The 18,816-nt window shown below is 39.7% G+C and overlaps 1 protein-coding gene across 25 annotated transcripts in view; it reads left to right on the top strand.

Annotated features, from left to right (window-relative positions):
* The window catches only part of NRXN1 (neurexin 1), a 601,940-nt gene that overhangs the window by 226,058 nt on the left and 357,066 nt on the right, over nt 1–18,816 (top strand). For all 25 annotated transcript variants that reach the window (XM_088532146.1, XM_088532145.1, XM_088532137.1 and 22 more), the window contains 2 exons: nt 11,372–11,810; nt 17,761–18,144. In XM_088532146.1, the coding sequence (XP_088388272.1) occupies nt 11,372–11,810; nt 17,761–18,144 (823 nt within the window). The remainder of the gene's footprint in view (nt 1–11,371; nt 11,811–17,760; nt 18,145–18,816) is intronic.

The raw sequence follows: 18,816 nt of genomic DNA, 5'->3' as shown, positions 1-18,816 counted from the left end.
TTGAATCTACTGCCTTTAATGAATCAGTTAAATTTTTTAGAGAATATTTACAGCTTGATACTTAGTTAGAATGGAGTTTTGGTGAGAGGAGCACAAGCAGTAGGTAATGAGATGGCTGCTCAAAGTCTTCCTCCAGTGGAAGGTGTGCATTGTTGATGCACTGTCGATGAGGGGAATGGACTCAAGGAGGAGAAGGCGGATATGGCAGATTAACAACTGGCTGCCTCGCTGGGCTTGGCAACAGAGTTTTGGCTTCTATGACCATGGGACTCTGTTTGATGACCACCAGCTGGTCGGGAATGATGGGAACCATATCAGCAAGAGGGGCACATGTCTCTTTGCCAAAAGGCTGGCCAACCTGGTTAGGAGGGCTTTAAACTAGACAAGAAGGGGGAAGGGGAGTGTCACACAGACACGGCAAGCAGTACCGCGCAGCCTAGGTCAGGTGGAGTCCAGCAGGAGTATGCTAGTGGGGAAGTGAGAATGGGAAATGATCACAGAGGGTCCTCTTTCACCCCTCCTGGGAAACCTGCGGGCTCCGTTGCTTCCCTGAAATGCCTGTACACCAATGCGCGAAGCATGGGGAATAAGCAGGACGAACTGGAGATCTGTGTGCGGTCCCAGCGTCATGATCTGATTGGAATCACAGAGACGTGGTGGGATAGCTCGCATGACTGGAGCTCTGCCATGGAAGGCTATGTGCTCTTTAGGAAGGACAGACTGGGAAGGCGAGGTGGTGGAGTTGCTCTTTATGTGGGAGAGCAACTGGAATGCATGGAACTCAACCTGGGAGTGGAGGATGAGTGAGTTGAGAGCTTGTGGGTAAGGATTAGAGGGCAGGCTAATGTGGGAGACACTGTGGTGGGTGTCTGCTACAGGCCACCTGACCAAGACGAGGAGGTTGATGAGGCCTTCTGTAGGCAGCTGGATATTGCTTCACGGTCACAGGCCCTGTTTCTCATGGGGGACTTCAACTACCCCGACATCAACTGGAAGAACAACACAGCCAGACACAAGCAGTCCTGGAGGTTCCTGCAGAGCATCGACGATAACTTTTTGACGCAGGTTGTGGAGGAGCCGACGAGGAGAGGTGGGCTACTGGACCTCGTGCTATCAAATAGGGAGGGACTTGTAGGAGATGTTAAGGTGGGGGGTAGCCTCAGCTGCAGTGACCATGAGTTGATGGAGTTCAGGATCCAACGAGGAGGTGGCAGGGCTGTAAGTAGCCTTGCAACGATGGACTTCAGGAGGGCCAACTTTAGCCTTTTCAGGGACCTCCTCGGAAGAATCCCATGGGCTAGAGCTCTAGAAGGTACGGGGGCCCAAGAAAGCTGGTTAGTTTTCAAGCGGCAATTCCGCCATGCCCAGCAATAGTGCATCCCTGGGTGTAAGAAGCCAGGCAGAGGGGGCAGGAGACCTGCGTGGATGAGCAGGGAGCTTGTGGCAATGCTCAAGCAGAAGGCAGCGGTATACACAATGTGGAAAAAAGGACAGGCCCCCGGGAGAAATACAGGAACGTAGTCAGGGAATGCAGAGATGCCACAAGGAAAGCTAAGGAACGTTTGGAACGCAATCAGGCAAGGGACATTAAAAATAACAAGAAAAACTTCTTCAAATATATTAACAGCAAAAGGAAGATCAGGGAAAACGTGGGTCCACTGGCGGACGAGATGGGCACCCTGGTTACAAATAACACAGAAAAAGCAGAGTTGCTCAATGCCTTCTTTGCTTCGGTGTTTACCAAGGGCAGCCCTTTAGAGCCCCAGGCCCTAGGGACAAGAGAAGAAGCCGGGGGAGAGGAAGACTTGCCCTGGGTAGAGGAAGATTGGGTCAGAGAGCACCTAAGGAACCTCGATTCCCACAAATCCATGGGCCCTGATGGGATGCACCCCAGAGTGCTGCGTGAGCTGGCAGAGGTCATAGCTAAGCTGCTCTCCATCATCTTTGAAAGATCCTGGAGAACGGGGGAGGTGCCGGAAGACTGGAAGAAGGCCAATGTCACGCCAGTCTTCAAAAAAGGCAAGAAGGAGGACCCAGGCAAGTACAGGCCAGTCAGCCTCACCTCCGTCCCCAGCAAAGTGATGGAACGGCTCATACTGGCCATTGTCTCCAAGCACATGGAGGGCAAGAAGGTGCTCAACAGTAGTCAGCGTGGATTCACCAAGGGGAAATCATGCTTGACTAACCTGATAGCCTTCTATGATGAAATGACCGGCTGGATAGATGAGGGGAGAGCAGTGGATGTCGTCTATCTCGACTTCACCAAGGCTTTTGACACCGTCCCTCACAATATTCTCCTGGGCAAGCTCCAGAAGTGTGGGATAGATGAGTGGACAGTGAGGTGGATTAGGAACTGGCTGGATGGCAGGACCTAGAGAGTGGTGATCAGCAGTGTCAAGTCTAGTTGGAGGCCTGTAGCTAGCGGGGTCCCCCAGGGGTCAGTCCTTGGTCCAGTCCTGTTCAATTTATTCATCAATGACCTGGATGAAGGCACAGAGTGCTCCCTCAGCAAGTTTGCTGATGACACGAAACTGGGAGGAGTAGCCGATAACCCCAGAGGGCTGCACTGCCATGCAGAGGGACCTGGACAGACTGGACAACTGGGTGGTGAAAAGCCTCATGAAATTCAACAAGGCCAAGTGCAAGGTCCTGCCCCTGGGAAGGAATAGCTCCAGACACCAGTACAGGCTGGGGACTGACCTTCTGGAGAGCAGCTCTGCGGAGAAAGACCTGGGTGTCATGGTGGATGATAAGTTGACCATGAGGCAGCAGTGTGCTCTTGTGGCCAAGAAGGCCAATGGGATCCTGGGCTGCATTAAGAAGAGCGTCTCCAGCAGATCGAGGGAGGTGATCCTGCCCCTCTACTCAGCCCTGGTGAGGCCGCATCTGGAGTATTGTGTCCAGTTCTGGGCTCCACAGTACAAGAGCGATGTGGAGCTGCTGGAGAGAGTCCAGCACAGGGCCACAAGGATGATCAGGGCCTGGAACACCTGCCCTACAAGGAGAGGCTGAGGGAGCTGGGTCTGTTCAGCCTGGAGAAGAGAAGGCTGAGAGGGGATCTAATCAGTGTATGTAAGTACCTCAAAGGAGGGAGTGCAGAGGATGGTGCTGGTCTCTTTTCAGTGGTGGCCACTGACAGAACTAGAGGTAGTGGCCACACACTGAAGCACCAAAAGTTCCACAGGAACTGAAGGAAAAATTTTTTAACAGTGAGGGTGACAGAGCACTGGAACAGACTGCCCAGAGAGGTTGTGGAGTCTCCTTCTCTGGAGATCTTCAAAACCCGCTTGGATGCAGTCCTGTGCCACGTGCTCTAGGTGACCCTGCGTGTGCAGGGGGGTTGGACTAGATGATCTCTAGAAGTCCCTTCCAACCTTAAGCATTCTATGATTCTATGATTGTTGAAAAAGAAGGAAGTTGGTTGTATAGCCAGGACAGGGAAATGGATTTAACCTATTGTAGTAAGGCAAACTTTAGCCACCTGCTGTGTATGCTGTCTATATAACAGTATCACAAATGGAAATCAAACCTAGAGCAAGTAACCTAGCTAGCTCCTGTGCTAGCTCCCGAGTAAGAGAAGGACAGTTTTCCTATCTAGCCCCTCAATAGCCTACCTCTTTTCTTAACAGATAAGTGAGGAGAAAGCCGAAAAGGAAGGATGCGGTCCAGGCCGAGGCCCGCTGCATGGCCACACACTAGCCCTCCTGTTTCAGCCTGCGACTTGGACGCTCATTGCCCAGCAGAGGGGCTTCTTTCAAACCAGGAGTCAGGAAGCCAAACAGATGAGTCCAGTGTGGAAAGCAGCCAGATAAACCTGCAGCCAAGAGCTAGTTATTCAGCAGCTAGCTGCAAGGGGAGCCCATGCAAGAGAGAGAGAGAAAAAGAAGGAAAAGCCAGTTGGGCTTTTATTACTCTGGAGAAGTAATAAGGTTAAAAGACATCAGCTGGTAGCTTAGTAATATACTGAAGGGAGAAGCTCAGGAAAGCAAATGGATAAGGAGTGAGGAGTAGAATAAAACCCCTTTATTTCACCAAAGGACATGCAGATATGTTCTGCATTTAATTATTGGAAGATTATAGCTGTTTTTAAGTATGTTTGCAAATTTGTTTAATGTGGAAAAGATTTGCTCAAATATTTTCAGACATGCCAGGTTACATACATTGGTAACTGATTTTTCTGTAGCAAATTTTTGTTGTAGTTGTATTATATCTTCTGATCATTGATCTCCCAAATCTAGGCTCTGTCCTGACTCCGTTATGGCCTTTGCCTTTAATCTGCGGTTCGTTCATCTGTTCTTTTTTGACCATTTTCATTTTCTTTGCCATACAACTCATCCCTAAGTATAGGTGGTGCTCTTTCATGCTGTTTCTAAGTACCTCTATCACATTGCCCTCAGTTCAGTTGAGATGTTCTTCAGCTTTATTTATTTTAGATTTATATCATTTTTGCCTTTCCCCAACATTTCTTTCCTTACTTCCTAACCTTAATTTTAAATCTACAGGTGGTTAAGATTGGAAAATTTTGCCACCTAATGAGCGTTATGTTTAAGAAATAAGGTTTGAATCCTGCTGTGGTAATTACTGTTTTCAACTTTACAGCTCTTCCTTACAGTCCTTAGAGAGTTCTTGTGCTTGAACTTGAGCAGGAATTGTTAACAAGGAAGAAGAAAAAATAGCATGTGTTTAACTTCTCTGTAGACTTAAATTACTTGTTAACTCTTGCTGCAATGAGGAAGGAAAGGGAGAAAAAGGCTGAAACTCAGCACAACAAATGAGTCTCCTAGCAGCCCTTTCTTTTCCCAGCCAGTCACTGGAGGTAGCACATCAGTTGTTTTGTTCCCTAGACTTCATGTAATGTATTAATGTGAAACTCCTTCTTCCTTTTCCCTTTGATTTTTATTTCTGTTGTTTTTATATTGTGACTTATGTATGTGATGGCTTTATTCCTGCTTGGGAGCCAACTTCTGTGGATCCAACTTGTGCCTAAATTTTGCAATTCAGATGTTGCCAAGAAATTTCCATGAGTCCTTGCCATGAAAAATTCAAATTAAGAAAAAAAAAAAAAAAAAAGGAGCCTAGGAACCCTAAAACAGAAAACATAGCAACCACAGTCAGAAAAATGTAGTAGTCTGGCAGCCAACAGCAGGACATACAAAGAATAACAAAATAATCTGTTGAAGAGGGACAAAAAAAAAAAGTCTTCAGAAGACTTGTGTCCACAGCAGGGTGAAAAACATAACAAGAAGCCTATTATGTAGGCTGCTTGAATAAAATGTTTATTTTCAAACTTCAGCTAGTATAACATATTAAACAATATGCTAATAAGTTTCTCTCTCCGTGGAAGTGACAGAAAAACTTGTTTTCTGGCATTCTCTTCAGATGTCTGTATTAAAGCAGTTAGGGAGGAAGGAAGCAAGTAGTTCTTATGGCAGTGTTCAAAACTCCAGCAGAAGAGACCAGTTTGCCTACAAAGTCAAGTAATTCATATGGTATCACTTTCACAAACAGGTGGCTTTCCCTGTACTGCATACTCCTCTGTAGAAAAGCAAATAAAACATTTCTCAAAGTGCTCTGTAAAACTCATGGATATTTTCATATATGGTGATTCAGCTAGTATAGGATTACTTTCTACAGTTGTAATTACAACCTTCTTCATTGCCTTAAAATCATGAGGTTAACTTCCCTATGCCAAACTGAGTTGTTTGTTTCTCTGTTTTTTGCATTTATTAACATTGCTGTTTTGAGATAGAAGACTGATGGTTTTCAAATATTTCAATATCTGAAACCTGGAATTTACAGACATATGATGATAAGCAAATAGGAGATCTATTTGTATGCCTTAAGTCTGTCTGTTTTCAGTGAACAGAAGTTTTAAAATTGTGTGTACAGTGTAACCTGTAACAGAGCGGAGCATGGGCGTAGAAGACATCACAGTGCTTAGTTACAGATTTATTTTCTCTGGTTAGCCATCCAACATGGCACTACAGCACTGGGTAACCATGCTATAATAGTATAGCATATTGGGCTTCTGTATTTACCTTGAGACATACATTATTCAAAGCCAGCTCTTATTGAATGTAGTTTTTGACCAGATTGGACACATTTTATTTTATATTTTAATAGCCAACTCTTTAGTCTGTAGTTTCCCACCAGAAAGCCATAATACAGTCTCATACTAAGTGCTCGCTTTTGGCATCTTCCTAAAACAAAACTTCAGGATGCCCTTTCCCCTACGCCAAAGAAGGAAAAACCCTTATGGGAAATGCTTGTGTAAACCATGCTTATTTGAAAAGAAATAATGTATCCAATTTACAGAAAAGCAAAGGGAAGTTAAGTTTACTGTGAGTCATTCAGATGTGGGTTAAAAACAACTCTCTGGAGTCCTGGCTCCTAATAACAAAAATTATTCTAATCTTTTCTTCCTACCTGGTAGGCCAAAGTACTCTGTGGTGTGGATATCTGGTTTTAAAGTTTGTTATATGTAAAGCTATAAGCAGTAAAACAAAGGGTACGGTTAAAGTATATGAAGTATAAGGATACCACAAAGTATAAGTCTTGGGGAAAAAAAAAAAAAAAGTTTCACATGTTAAAAAAGCCACTGCTTGGAGAGGAAACAGGTCAAATAGCTGTTTTGTGTGACTCTAGGTATTAATGATTTTATTATCCTATTGGATAAGTCAAGCAAGTACTCCTTTGATTTGGACAATCTTTTTTTCCTTCTGTCCCAATGAAAGAGCAAAATGTAATTTCAATAAATAAGTTAAGAGACTAAGACCTATTTCCTCTCCACGGTTTTGGATGCTCTGAGTAGAAAGGAATAAGTGCCAGAAGGTTGGCTTTAAACTCCCAGTTATATGTTCCACCAGATTTATAGCCCTAATAGATCACTAGACACCTGCTTTTTTAGATCTATTAAATCAACACTTCAAGCAAAACTGCAGAGCAGTTTCCCAGACCTTAATTCTCTAAAGCAATTCGGCAAAATACATGACCTGTCACTTACTCCAGGTGTTTCAGTATCTAGACCATGTAACTGTATCTTGTTGCCCTAAGATTTATCTCCCACTGACTGGGACTCTGGGTTGCTTTTTGTCTTGCTGATGAGAATGAGCATCAACCCCCTAAAAGCAGTTCCCCTTCAGCTCAGGAACTGGCACCATTTAATTTGAGGATGAATAAGTTGTTTCCTTGGAGCTTTCATTACATCTGCTAATCTTTTTTCTTTGTTCACAAAGAAGTAACAAAACATGGGTCTGTGAAATGCTGAGTAATCCTAGAGACTTGAATAGCTGTTATCATTGATATTCTGTTTTTCATGTTGTGTTCAGAAACACCCTTATTGCGAAGGTTTGAGCTGTGTCACTTTACATTCTGCATAAGTAATCTGTAGTTTGTTTGCTTCTTGGTATATTCATTTTGGGCCTTGGAAGTTATTTGAGGAATATTAGCAAAATGGCAACCCTCCTATGAGAAACTAGCATTGAGCGATTAGCTCAAAACCATTTAGCCGCTGCAGGGAATATCAAAAAAATACGTAAGGATTCTCAGTGCTTTGTGTTGAATCCGAGTACCTCAAAAATCTAGAACTATGCTCTCAATAAATACTGAGTTTCTTAATAAATTCTAATGGGTGCTTAAGTAGTCTCAAAAAATTGCCACAGGCTTCCCTTACTGTAACGTTATCGCTACAGTTTTTGATATCTTTTGTTAATCTTCTGTTGACCTCAATGTGAAGCATAAAATCATAGACATCTTTTTGGTCCATTTTGGAGGGTTAGCTATGACTGTTTACACAGGAGTCCTGGTAACTGGGATCAGGTTTTGCAAAGAGCTGAAAATACTGCTGAACAGTAACGTAAGGATGGTTGTGGTTTACTTTTTTAACAGATTTTGAGGTAGGATTCATTCATTTGAATTGGATTTAGAAAACATTTTTTTTTGCATCTCCCCAAGAAGAGACAAACTCTTCAGTTCAGAGCAAAATCATTCTGTGCTCTGAACTGCTAGTTTTTCTTTGGTTCTAGAGGAAAAGTAGATTTGTTTCTTAAAATTCAGTACAAGTTACCTGGTGTGTGACTGGCCTTGATGTTGGGTAAGGGAGCTCATGTCTTGTTGTAAAATGCTCTGTAGGTATTCTTCCTTTCTCCTGGAAAACAAATTTACTCCTTGTGTGGAGAGTTCTACTGCAAATGAGGAGAGGAATTGATAGCTGCTTCGTCTTGTTGATGATATTTTTGTTTTACTCTTGGGAGTTTAAGTGACCTTATGTGGTTCCCAAGAATGAGGTTATTAGATATTCTAATATAGAATGGAGGTCTTGAACCTTATCTAACTGAGAGGAACTAGTACAGTGAATGGAAGGTAGAGTCAAAGTGGTCCTCATAGCACGATCCAGTTCTCTGAGGGCTGGCAGTTTCATGCTCTGGAAAATTATCTTTTTGCTTGGGTATGAGCAAGGGAGTGAGCAAGTAATTGCTAGGGCTAGGCTAGTAGATTCCAGGAAAGAATGTAGTGGATGCAGGGATGCTGCCTTGTAGACTGCGTAGGAGTGAAAGTGAACTGTGACACCAAGACATCTCTCACGCAAATTACCTTCACCTGCGTGGTTATGGATACATATCTCTAATCACAGGAAACCATATTAAGTTAACGTAAAAAAAAAAAAAAGGTGTGTGCAGGGTGGTCCTGGATGGAAGTAGAAGTGGATAATAATCCAGTATTATAAATATGTTTTTTTTCTTATGAACCTGGTAGAACCTTTAGAAAACAAAGAGATTGCCATATATGATATTTAGGATTTCCAAGGAAGTTTCACTATTGGTAGTATAGAAATTCCAATATTTGATTCTTCTAATAAAGTGTTCCAGCAAATTTTCCTTGATATGTTATATAATTATTTAAGAAGCTGTCGACCAGTTCTTGAGAAAACTATTCTCAGTAGGTCTGTCTTTATTTTATCCATCAGATCCTTGAATCTTATTCTTACAAATGAGTTGTGATCTCAAGCCTCTAGAATCATTTTGGACATAAAGTAATATTTATTCCTCTGTCTTTCTGCTCGGTTCTTTCTACATAGATTTTAACTGTTGGTTTTATTATTTGATTAAGTAGTTTACAATAACATCAGCCAATTTGAATTTAAATTCATAAACAAGGAATTCTCTTTTTACTTTTAACTGTATTAGTTTGATACCTACCTTTGTTCAGTAATCAGTTAAAGATTATTTTCCCTTCATGTTCTTTGTTGCCTTAATTACTTTCATTGTCAGCACTGGAATGTAGCTGTAATGAGAGCTCATTTATTCCTTCTTCATCCCATATCCGCTATCTATAACTTAATGATTTTTGGTCTATGCTAGAAATGTTGTTCCTTGTAACTGTTTAATTGAAATACAAGGCTATCCAAAAGAGGTTCCCATATAATGTGGCCAGTGTTTCACTAGGCCAAATATCTCCAGTTAATACTGCTTGTCCAACTACTTCGTTCTTCTGCCTTTTACTTTCTTCAGTCTTAAGGCAGAAAGTCTCCACAGTGGGAGCTCATGCTTGTTCTCCAGCAGTATGTTATTTGTACTATTGGAGATGTTACAGTAATGGAAACCTGAATCCTTATTCTGTAAGACCAGAGGGTAGTCACCTTCTAGTCTCTTGTGATGTGTTGCCTTTCTTGAATGAAGGCAATGTTATCCCCCTTTCTGTAGCAGTAAGTCCTTTCTGCTATCAGCAATCTGCAGTAGGGATTATTTGACATCTTTGGAGGTAACAGAGTTCCAGTGGGAAGAGCAGTTTTAGTGAATAAAATGGTGAAGCAAGCTTGCTTATGAACTTTTAGGACATGTTTTTAATGTTGTAGAATAATTTTCTCGTGAATTATGATGAAATCCACTGGGCAGGTGGGTATTTTGAAAGAATTCAATTTCTAGAATCAAAACTGATCTATTGATCATCTACCACTCATTTATAGTGTTCCATTATCTCTAAATATTATTCTTCCATAGCAACTATCACTTGTGAGATATGCCATCTTGCTTTGCATATATGTTAACGTGTATTTGAAACAGTAGCATAGTTTTGAAATGAATCCCCAGTCTCTTCCACTTACTATATGTGCAGTTTGTAGCATGATTTTTATCTGTGCTTGAACCTCATTTATCTTGGAGGAAATGATTCTAGAACTCTTCTTCAAACTTTTGTTCACCATCCTCTAGCCTGTGATAGGGATATAAGGTCCGACCCAGTGATTGTCATTTGAACATCTTCAGGGCACATGGTATAGTGGAATGTTTGGATCAGGGTTAGACTGCATATCGTCTAGTATCATATATTTCTGTAGGTGTAGAAATGCCAGCACCAATTGCTTTTTTCCTACCATTCTTAGTACTTGCTGCCAATCTTTTGCAGTGGCTCCAAATTGCTTGTTAATGTAGGCACAGCCTTAGAAGCAGCAAGTTTTAGCTTGTTTAACAATGCACTCATGTTCAGTGATGTGGTATTTTAGTCTGACTGTATCATTTATTGAATAATTGAAAATATTGATAAAATACTTGTACACACCTGTGCTACTGAGGAGCTTCATTTAAGCAGTCCTTGTACTGCTGACAACACAGAAATTGCAGCAATTTCAGAATATGCTAATAAAGAGTACAACCCTGGGAAATGATTTTTTCATGATGAACAGTTATTCTAGGTAGAAAAAACATGTGATCTGAGACAAGAACATTTTCTGTAAAGGTCAGTTAGATTTAAAGCTAATATTGTCTTTTATTTTTTTCAGAGAAAGCTTCAGTCAGCTAGTAGGAAAATTCATGAGGTTTTTTTGTCCAAATGAACTGTCTCAGAGTTTGTCTTGGTTTTGATCTGCTTTGATCTGTATGATACTAGTTTCCCTGTTTTATTGGTTCATTAATAACATGGATGCTGCTATTCCTCAGCCCCACAGACAAGTTGAGAAGATGTTAAATTATAAAATATCTGACCTTGGTACATTGAACAGAAAAGTTAGGACGGTGACAAAGGGTTTAGAGCAGCAAGAAATCCAACACTTTTCTAACCTCGATAGAATGGCTGTGCACAGAAGGCTTTTAAACAGTCAAGGACCACCCAAGCTAATTTACTACCAGTAGTATAAATTATGTTCACATTCTTGGAGACTGCTTGAATTAACTCTAGGGTTATATTAGAGCAACTCTGGTTTCATCAAAACTGTTATTAAAGCATTTGTTAATGAAAGTTGTTTAATTTTACGTATGTGTAAATTATCATAGTCACAAGCAATCATTATTATCCTTTAAATGATCTACCTCTTCAGGGTTGTATCTGTTTGATTAAAATGGTCAAGTCTCTCTTAGTAACTTCTGTGCTTTGTTTGCAGGTTGTGTATAAAAATAACGATGTCAGGTTGGAGTTATCTCGGCTTGCCAAGCAAGGAGATCCTAAAATGAAGATTCATGGGGTTGTAGCATTTAAATGTGAGAATGTTGCAACCTTAGATCCAATCACATTTGAAACACCCGAGTCTTTCATCTCTTTGCCAAAGTGGAATGCCAAGAAAACAGGCTCAATATCATTTGACTTTCGTACAACCGAGCCAAACGGTCTGATCCTTTTCAGTCATGGAAAACCAAGGCACCAAAAAGATGCCAAACATCCACAGATGGTGAAGGTTGACTTCTTTGCCATTGAGATGCTTGATGGCCACCTGTACCTGCTGTTAGACATGGGATCAGGTACTATAAAAATAAAAGCCTTGCAGAAGAAGGTGAATGATGGTGAATGGTACCATGTAGACTTTCAACGGGATGGACGATCAGGTAAGTTTCTTTTTAAATATTGCGTATGTTGAAAAATACCTGATATAATACCAGCTATATGTGATATTGCCTGCACTTAGATCTGCAAGTCAACTGAAAAATAAGGGAAATACAAGAAGTCATTGTTGTTCAGAATGCAATGATTTACAGAAGAAAAAAAAAGTTAATATTTAATGGGTAGTCAGGTACTTAATCTTGTGAGTAACTGTACTGTGTACTTCAGAAACAAACAGTAATCTTCCACTGTGCTTGCTTATATGAAATAGTTGAAGTGGCAAGTTTCAAAAATAAAAATTAAAAAAAGAAAAAAAAACAGAAATAGGTGACTTGTGGCAAAATTATGCAAGATTCCTTCTTTATGGAAACTTACTTGATGAGTGGTCTTAACTGAAAGTGGTAACAAAATCAAGCAAACAAAAGACTCTTCCTAAGGCTTCTAAAATCTGTTACAAAATGCATTAATTAGTAAAGCTTCCCTTGAGTTTCAGCTGTATCTAATCTTGAATATATGTTGACTTCAGTAAATAATCAATATCCATTAGTTGCAGAACTGCTGTGTAGTATCTTTTCTGTAGTTCATGCCAGGATGTAGTGGGGGAAAACAATAGTATAAATTATGTTCACATTCTTGGAGACTGCTTGAATTAACTCCAGGGTTATTTTTATGTTCACTTAATCCTACTATTTGGTTGGTTTTCATCCTACTGCGCCATTGTGCTGCCAGTGAGGCTTTGAGGAGCTCCTTACCTGCACAGCAGGTCTTAGATGATCTGGCATCAGTTGCTGATTCCCATCTGTATGTGAGCTGAGCTCCTGGCCAGTATTGAGGGGGATACAGGGATTTCCTGCAATGCCAGCAGCTTTGTGGCTGCTTTGCCCTACCTTGGCCATGAGCTGTAATGCTGTGGTCACTGTTCTGATTGATTGCAACTCTTACATTATGCTATAGCACACAAGGAGTGAGCTGTACTTAGAACATCTTACTCTTCTTCTCTGGATTTTTACCATATGTTAGTAAGCACCTCTGTTTCATAACATAAAAAAACAACTAAGTAGGCCAAATAAGGTAAGCAAAGAGATCAGATTAGTTGCAGCAGCTGTAGTTAAAATATTCATATTTAACTGATCAGAATTGGTGAGACAAGGTTTAGAAATATGTTTTAGTTTCTTATACAAAGGCTTATGAAAAACTAAATTGCTGAGAATATGATTGAAGAGGCTCATTAACTCATACCTAAGGGAAATGTTTGTCTGTTCTTCTGTTAGTATTGCCAACTCTGCAGTAAAAGACATAGAGAAATATATATAAAAAAAAAAACCTGCAAAGGTCTTGGCTCAGTGTTTGCTGCAACACAGCAGGTCTAGGTTAGTAACTGCTTTCTGAGCCTTGTGTGTTGTTTAACTGTTTCCTGTAGTCAAGCATAACCTTATGACTATTTTTTTTTACTAAGACTGCCATTCATCCTGCTTAAATCACCATTACCCAGTGAAATCATAGCAGAAACCTATAATTTTTGCCAGCCTCCGAATATGTATGACTGTGCAAAACAGATTGCACCAGCAGTTATTCATAGGTGACCAGCATTTAAGGGCTAAGAAGTCACTGAAATTTTAAACTAAATTTAGAGTTTCAGCTTAAATACCAGAAATTGTAGGTGGGAAATATTTTCTCTCTCAAGTACGTAGTTGGAGCATCACTCTCACCACAAGTAGTAGCACTTTCTGCGTAGCCTTTACTTGCATTGGTGTTGGAAGTTCTTGTCTTTTCACATACAAGAGTTTAAGCTCCCCGTCTCCTCTAACTTTCAAAAACTGCTAGGTTTACATATTTCTATTTCAGCAAATGTTAATAGATAATGTATGTGAAATGCTGGATTTATCCTGCATTTTAAGGGTTCCAATGATCTTGTTCATGAAATAATTTTTCAAAAACAGTAAAACTTACAAAAAACTTACAAAAAGTTTACCTCATTCATAATAAAATGGAAATTGAATGATCCTGAGAAGCGCTCTGTTTTGTCCCTCGCTAACTACAGGTGCGGTTAGCATGTTTGCATCAGCCTTGACAAATACTTACTGAAATACTTCAGCAATGGATGCTCTACAACTATTCCCACTTATCATTGACCTGGCCACGAGAAACAGCTTTTCTTCTCAGTTACCTAAGTTTAGTCTTTCTATATGTAAAACCATCCATTTTGTCTTGTTTTCCCAGAGCAAGAACCCCCTGTTGTTTTCTCTCCTTCTCCATCACGTTCTGGGATACATAATGTTCTGTGACCCTGAGGATTCTCTTCTCAGGTTTCTCATGAGGAGCTCTCTCCATAGTTCTCCTCTAGAATCGCCTCACTTGACTTGGGTCCTTCTGCGGTCCAGCTGCACCTTACTCAGCTCACCAACTGAGTTAGCCTCAATAAGCAAGTGGGATGGTCTTCTCCATACATCCCAGGATAATTTTACCTTGTTTTCTCAAATGCGTGTTTTTGTGATTCATACCAATGCTTGGCTTGTGACCTAATAGAACTACCAGTTCCTATTGGAATTACCACCTGCTAACAAGTTATCCTATATAAGTCAGTAGTTCTGACTTTAAAATACATCATTTCATTTTTAAAAAAAAAAAAAAAATTCTTTCAGTGCACTAAGAACATAAATTTTTGAATCATACTTTTATCTTAGGAGAAATACTGTAGAATCAGAGAACCACGGGCTTAGATTTATATCTAATTTTTGGAGACAAGAAATACTATCTGTTTTTAGAACTTAGACCATTGTTTCTGGACTAAATAAATCAGCCCATATCACCTTTTTTTCCCCTTTCTTTCCTTTTTCAGGCAGGACAAACAAAATATTATTCACATTTTCCCATTTTTTCCTTTTTCTTTAGAAAGGTTTGCTGGTAAGCTACCTATTACTTGGCAGACTCTCTTGATGTTACTCTTTTCAGAGAGATAGTATTACTGCTCATCTGGTTACGGGTACATAAAGCTAGGTACTGTGCAACCTTATAGTAAAAAGGCTAATCCTTACTACAGAAATGTTACAATTCAAATTTAGAGTTTTCTCATTCCATTGAGAAACCAGCTTGCTTTTGCATCTTCTGAATCTGAATCTCAATATTCTGTCATCTTTATGGTATTTATTAAAAGAGTTGTGTTGTGTTCTTCTTATCCAGCTTGCCAATTCTGGTGCAGAATGGTTTGATGTTGCATCGTCTTTAGAGAACAAATTTTAACCTTATTTTCTCTAAACCAATATTTTAAGTACTTGCTGAGTTTTGCTCTTTGTTTTAGGATATTTCCTAACCATGACTTCTGAGGTGTTTCGTAGTCTTCCTTCATTTCCCTTTTTGTTTTTCTTGGATTTTTTCGTCTGATTTCATATGCTGGGTAAATGTAGCCTACATTTACACAATCAACAATAGATGAAGTGTGCATTTGCTATCGGAGCTAGCTACGTACATGCAGGGTAATTTGAGTGACAGCGGCAGTGATGGTTTCATGGTTGCCCCGGCCCTTGAGGTGCCCTAAAGTATCCCCACCAGGTGCAACAGTAGTTCGGAGCTAATCTTTTGCGGGGAGTACAACATGAGAAGGATGCATATGAGGTTTTTTTCCTGGTATGGGTTTCTTCTCAGTCATGTAATGCAATGATTTCCCTGTGGGCTTCTCCCACAGAACATTTTATGCAGTGTCATTGAGGGAGGAGAAGCAGAGGTTCATTTCTTTAACATTTCTGTTATCTATTCAAACATTTAGGCTTTCCCCACAATCCTTTATGACAAATAAAACAAAATTTTCCTACTTCAATCCGTTACTGTAATCCCCAGGCACCAAAGTCTAGTTCCCTCTTGCGCTCACCTTCTGTGCTCGCAGACCTCGCCTTTATGAACCTCCAAGCTTCTACCTCAGACGCAGCTGAGATCCCTCTTTCTTTTCCTGTGATTGAAAGCCATCAAGATTTATGACAGAAATGGAGCCATGCCTGTCTTGTAGCATCATGAATAGCTAGGAATCATGAGTGTGTTTGCCCAGCAGAAAACAGCGTGCACGTGCCTGAGCTTGTGACCAGAGCTTGTATAACTCCCACGTGGTTCAGCAGCTGAGCCAGTCTTTGTGGGTGAACATATGTGAGCAAAGTCTAAAGCATTTGGTCTAAACTAGCTTGTGCAGTAACAAGTTGGAATAAGCACAAGTATGCTTTATATTTACAGAGGTTTTTTTTTAAAAGAACAATTGATCTATTTCCTCTATTAAATCTTTTTCAATACCAAAGATTTTTCACATCTAATACTCTTAGTTTAATAGGTCACTGAAGGATGTGCAAATTTGACACAACTAGTTAGTAAAGTTAAAAGTAAGGTAAACATTTTGTATGGCAGTATGTTTGCATATAAACTTGTATGAATATAAACTTGACTAAATTAAAAGTTGTAAGTTTGCCAAGTGAGTGCTAAGTTTAGCTTTGAGAATCTGAGCAGCAACAGAAACACTTAGCATTAGCAAATTATAACAGTTCATGAGTTTTTAAACCTGTTGATTTACGAAGTTCAACGTACCTGTTCTTTATAATTAAGGATGGAATTTCACTTTCTATCTGTGTGATTATTCAACTCCCACAACAAACATTTCCGATAATGCATGAAGAAGTGAAGAGTGGACAAACATACTCCTTAAGCGTGCTTGTCAAGATGTGCAAAGACTGCAGCAAATGCTTTGCACTCTTTTTTTAGGTCTCTTTTGACAATAGCTAGACTGGTGACAGTAACTGACAGCGTGCATGGTGAATCGTGCTATTTTTGTGTGTATACATGTGATAAATCCATTGTGGGAAATTAGATTCTTCAGTGTCTTGCCATCATTAATGCACATTCAAATGTTTGTGGGTAGTGCATACCACACTGTTGCATAATGGGTATATTAATCTGGTGATCTATGTGGGATTTTGAACTATAGCTTGCTTGCTTTTACACCTACATACAACGCTGAAGAGAAAATCTGTGTGAAGATTCATTTCTCAGTTGATTTTGCTTGGCAAATAATTGGTCTGTAATTGGTCTGTGATTCTGTATCTGATTCCCTACCTGTTCCAATTGTAAAAATCGGATTCCTCATTACCTTTAAAAAGTATAGCAAAGAGGACCTCTACAGTTGATTATCTAGCTTTTTCCTTAACTTAAAGGAAACCTTTACTGTCTTTTTTAGCATGCTTTACGGAAATAGAACTTTATTTTAGGCTTAATATTATTTATTTATATCTTAAATGAAAATAAATATTTCTTATTTCCTGAGGTTCTATCTCTTTCCTCTCTTCCTTTCTTTATAACATGCACACATGTTGAGGTAAGTGTCAAAGGAATTGTTTTTTCCCTCTAGGAGCACATCACTATCTTCTTAATGATTGCCTGCCTGGTAGCTGATGAGAGTATTTTCCTCCTGCACTTAAAGGAGAAAAAAAAGAAAAAAAAAAAAAAGTCTTACCCAAAGCCCACTGAAAGTGGTGAGAATCTTTTATAATACTGAGTCTTTGGATCCAAACCAAAGACATAGATTTGCCTCCGAGGTTACAACCTATCAATGAAACCTCAACGTTAATGCTTTGAATTACTTAGAAGGTAGCACAGAGAGAGTTTGTGCTGCATCAGCAGGATATTTCTGAAAATAACTCTGCAGTGCAGTCTCACCCCACCTAAGACTGGTAAGGTTTGACTTTTTATATTGTGACCACACAGTTATTTTTTGCATATATGCTTGTACTTTATTCACTTTCTGAAAGTATACATGCAACATTGTATTTAAAATAATGAAATATATTTAGTGTGCAAATTGAATATTTATGTTACCCATATTTCACTTAGTTAATTTGGAAGGTAGATTGGTGAATAAAGCAGCAGTAGCAGAATCCTTTTAAATGTCTAGAAAATCATGCATTTTGTTTCATTTCTTTCCAGGGACTATATCTGTGAACACCTTGCGTACACCATATACTGCACCAGGAGAAAGTGAAATCCTTGACTTGGATGATGACTTGTATCTTGGAGGTTTACCAGAAAATAAAGCGGGCTTAGTCTTCCCAACAGAGGTGTGGACAGCACTTCTCAATTATGGATACGTCGGCTGCATTAGAGATTTATTTATTGATGGTCAAAGCAAAGATATTCGACAAATGGCTGAAATTCAAAGTACAGCTGGAGTAAAACCCTCATGCTCAAGAGAAACTGCAAAACCCTGTCTTAGCAACCCATGTAAAAACAATGGTGTATGCAGAGATGGGTGGAACAGATACGTCTGTGATTGCTCTGGTACAGGGTACCTTGGCAAATCATGCGATAGAGGTAGGTTCCATGCATTGGCTACATTTCTATTTATAGAATCCTGCACAATGATTAAAAATGGTAAAAATTTCATGCATTTCTGTAAGCAGAAGACATATCCTTGTTTTTGCTTGATGTGAGGTGAAGCCCTGCTTTAGATTTAAAGAATTAACTCAATAGGAAGGATCTTGGGCCAGTTTTTAAGCTGCATAAAGAAGCATTATTATATATGACTGGGAGTTGGTTTGTGCTATAAACACACCTTGGAAAAATCTCTCTCCTTTTGACATCACGCATTGCTGTGAAAAGGTTTGTGGAGTCATAGTTATTTCAATTCTTACTATATTACTAAATTATTCATGTTAGTTCCAAACTGAAATCCTGTTCTCTACTCCTTTGAATCAGAAGCATTTAAATAAATTAAATCTGTTTTTAAATTCCATAGCATCACTGAGATTCAATGACCATGACTTAGGTCATGAATCAAAGCAAAAGAGCAAGAGCAATCTACTAATCTATATTTGTTCATTGATTTTTAAGTTCCTAGTCCCCCCAAAATATGTTTTCTATTCATCTTAAGTTACTGAGTATTCATCTTGCCCACCAAACAAGTCTCACATAGAAAGATGGATAATAGTGAGGTAGACAGAAGTTTATAGCTTGTAGCTTACAGGAAGAATTCTGTATTCTTAT

This window comes from Tinamus guttatus, unplaced genomic scaffold, assembly GCF_059628265.1.
Source record: "Tinamus guttatus ecotype Peru unplaced genomic scaffold, ASM5962826v1 Tinamus_guttatus_pri_ptg000456l, whole genome shotgun sequence".
In the NCBI taxonomy this organism is placed as follows: domain Eukaryota; kingdom Metazoa; phylum Chordata; class Aves; order Tinamiformes; family Tinamidae; genus Tinamus; species Tinamus guttatus.
Note: the sequence above shows the minus strand (reverse complement) of the source record. Positions and strands in the feature narration are given on the sequence as shown.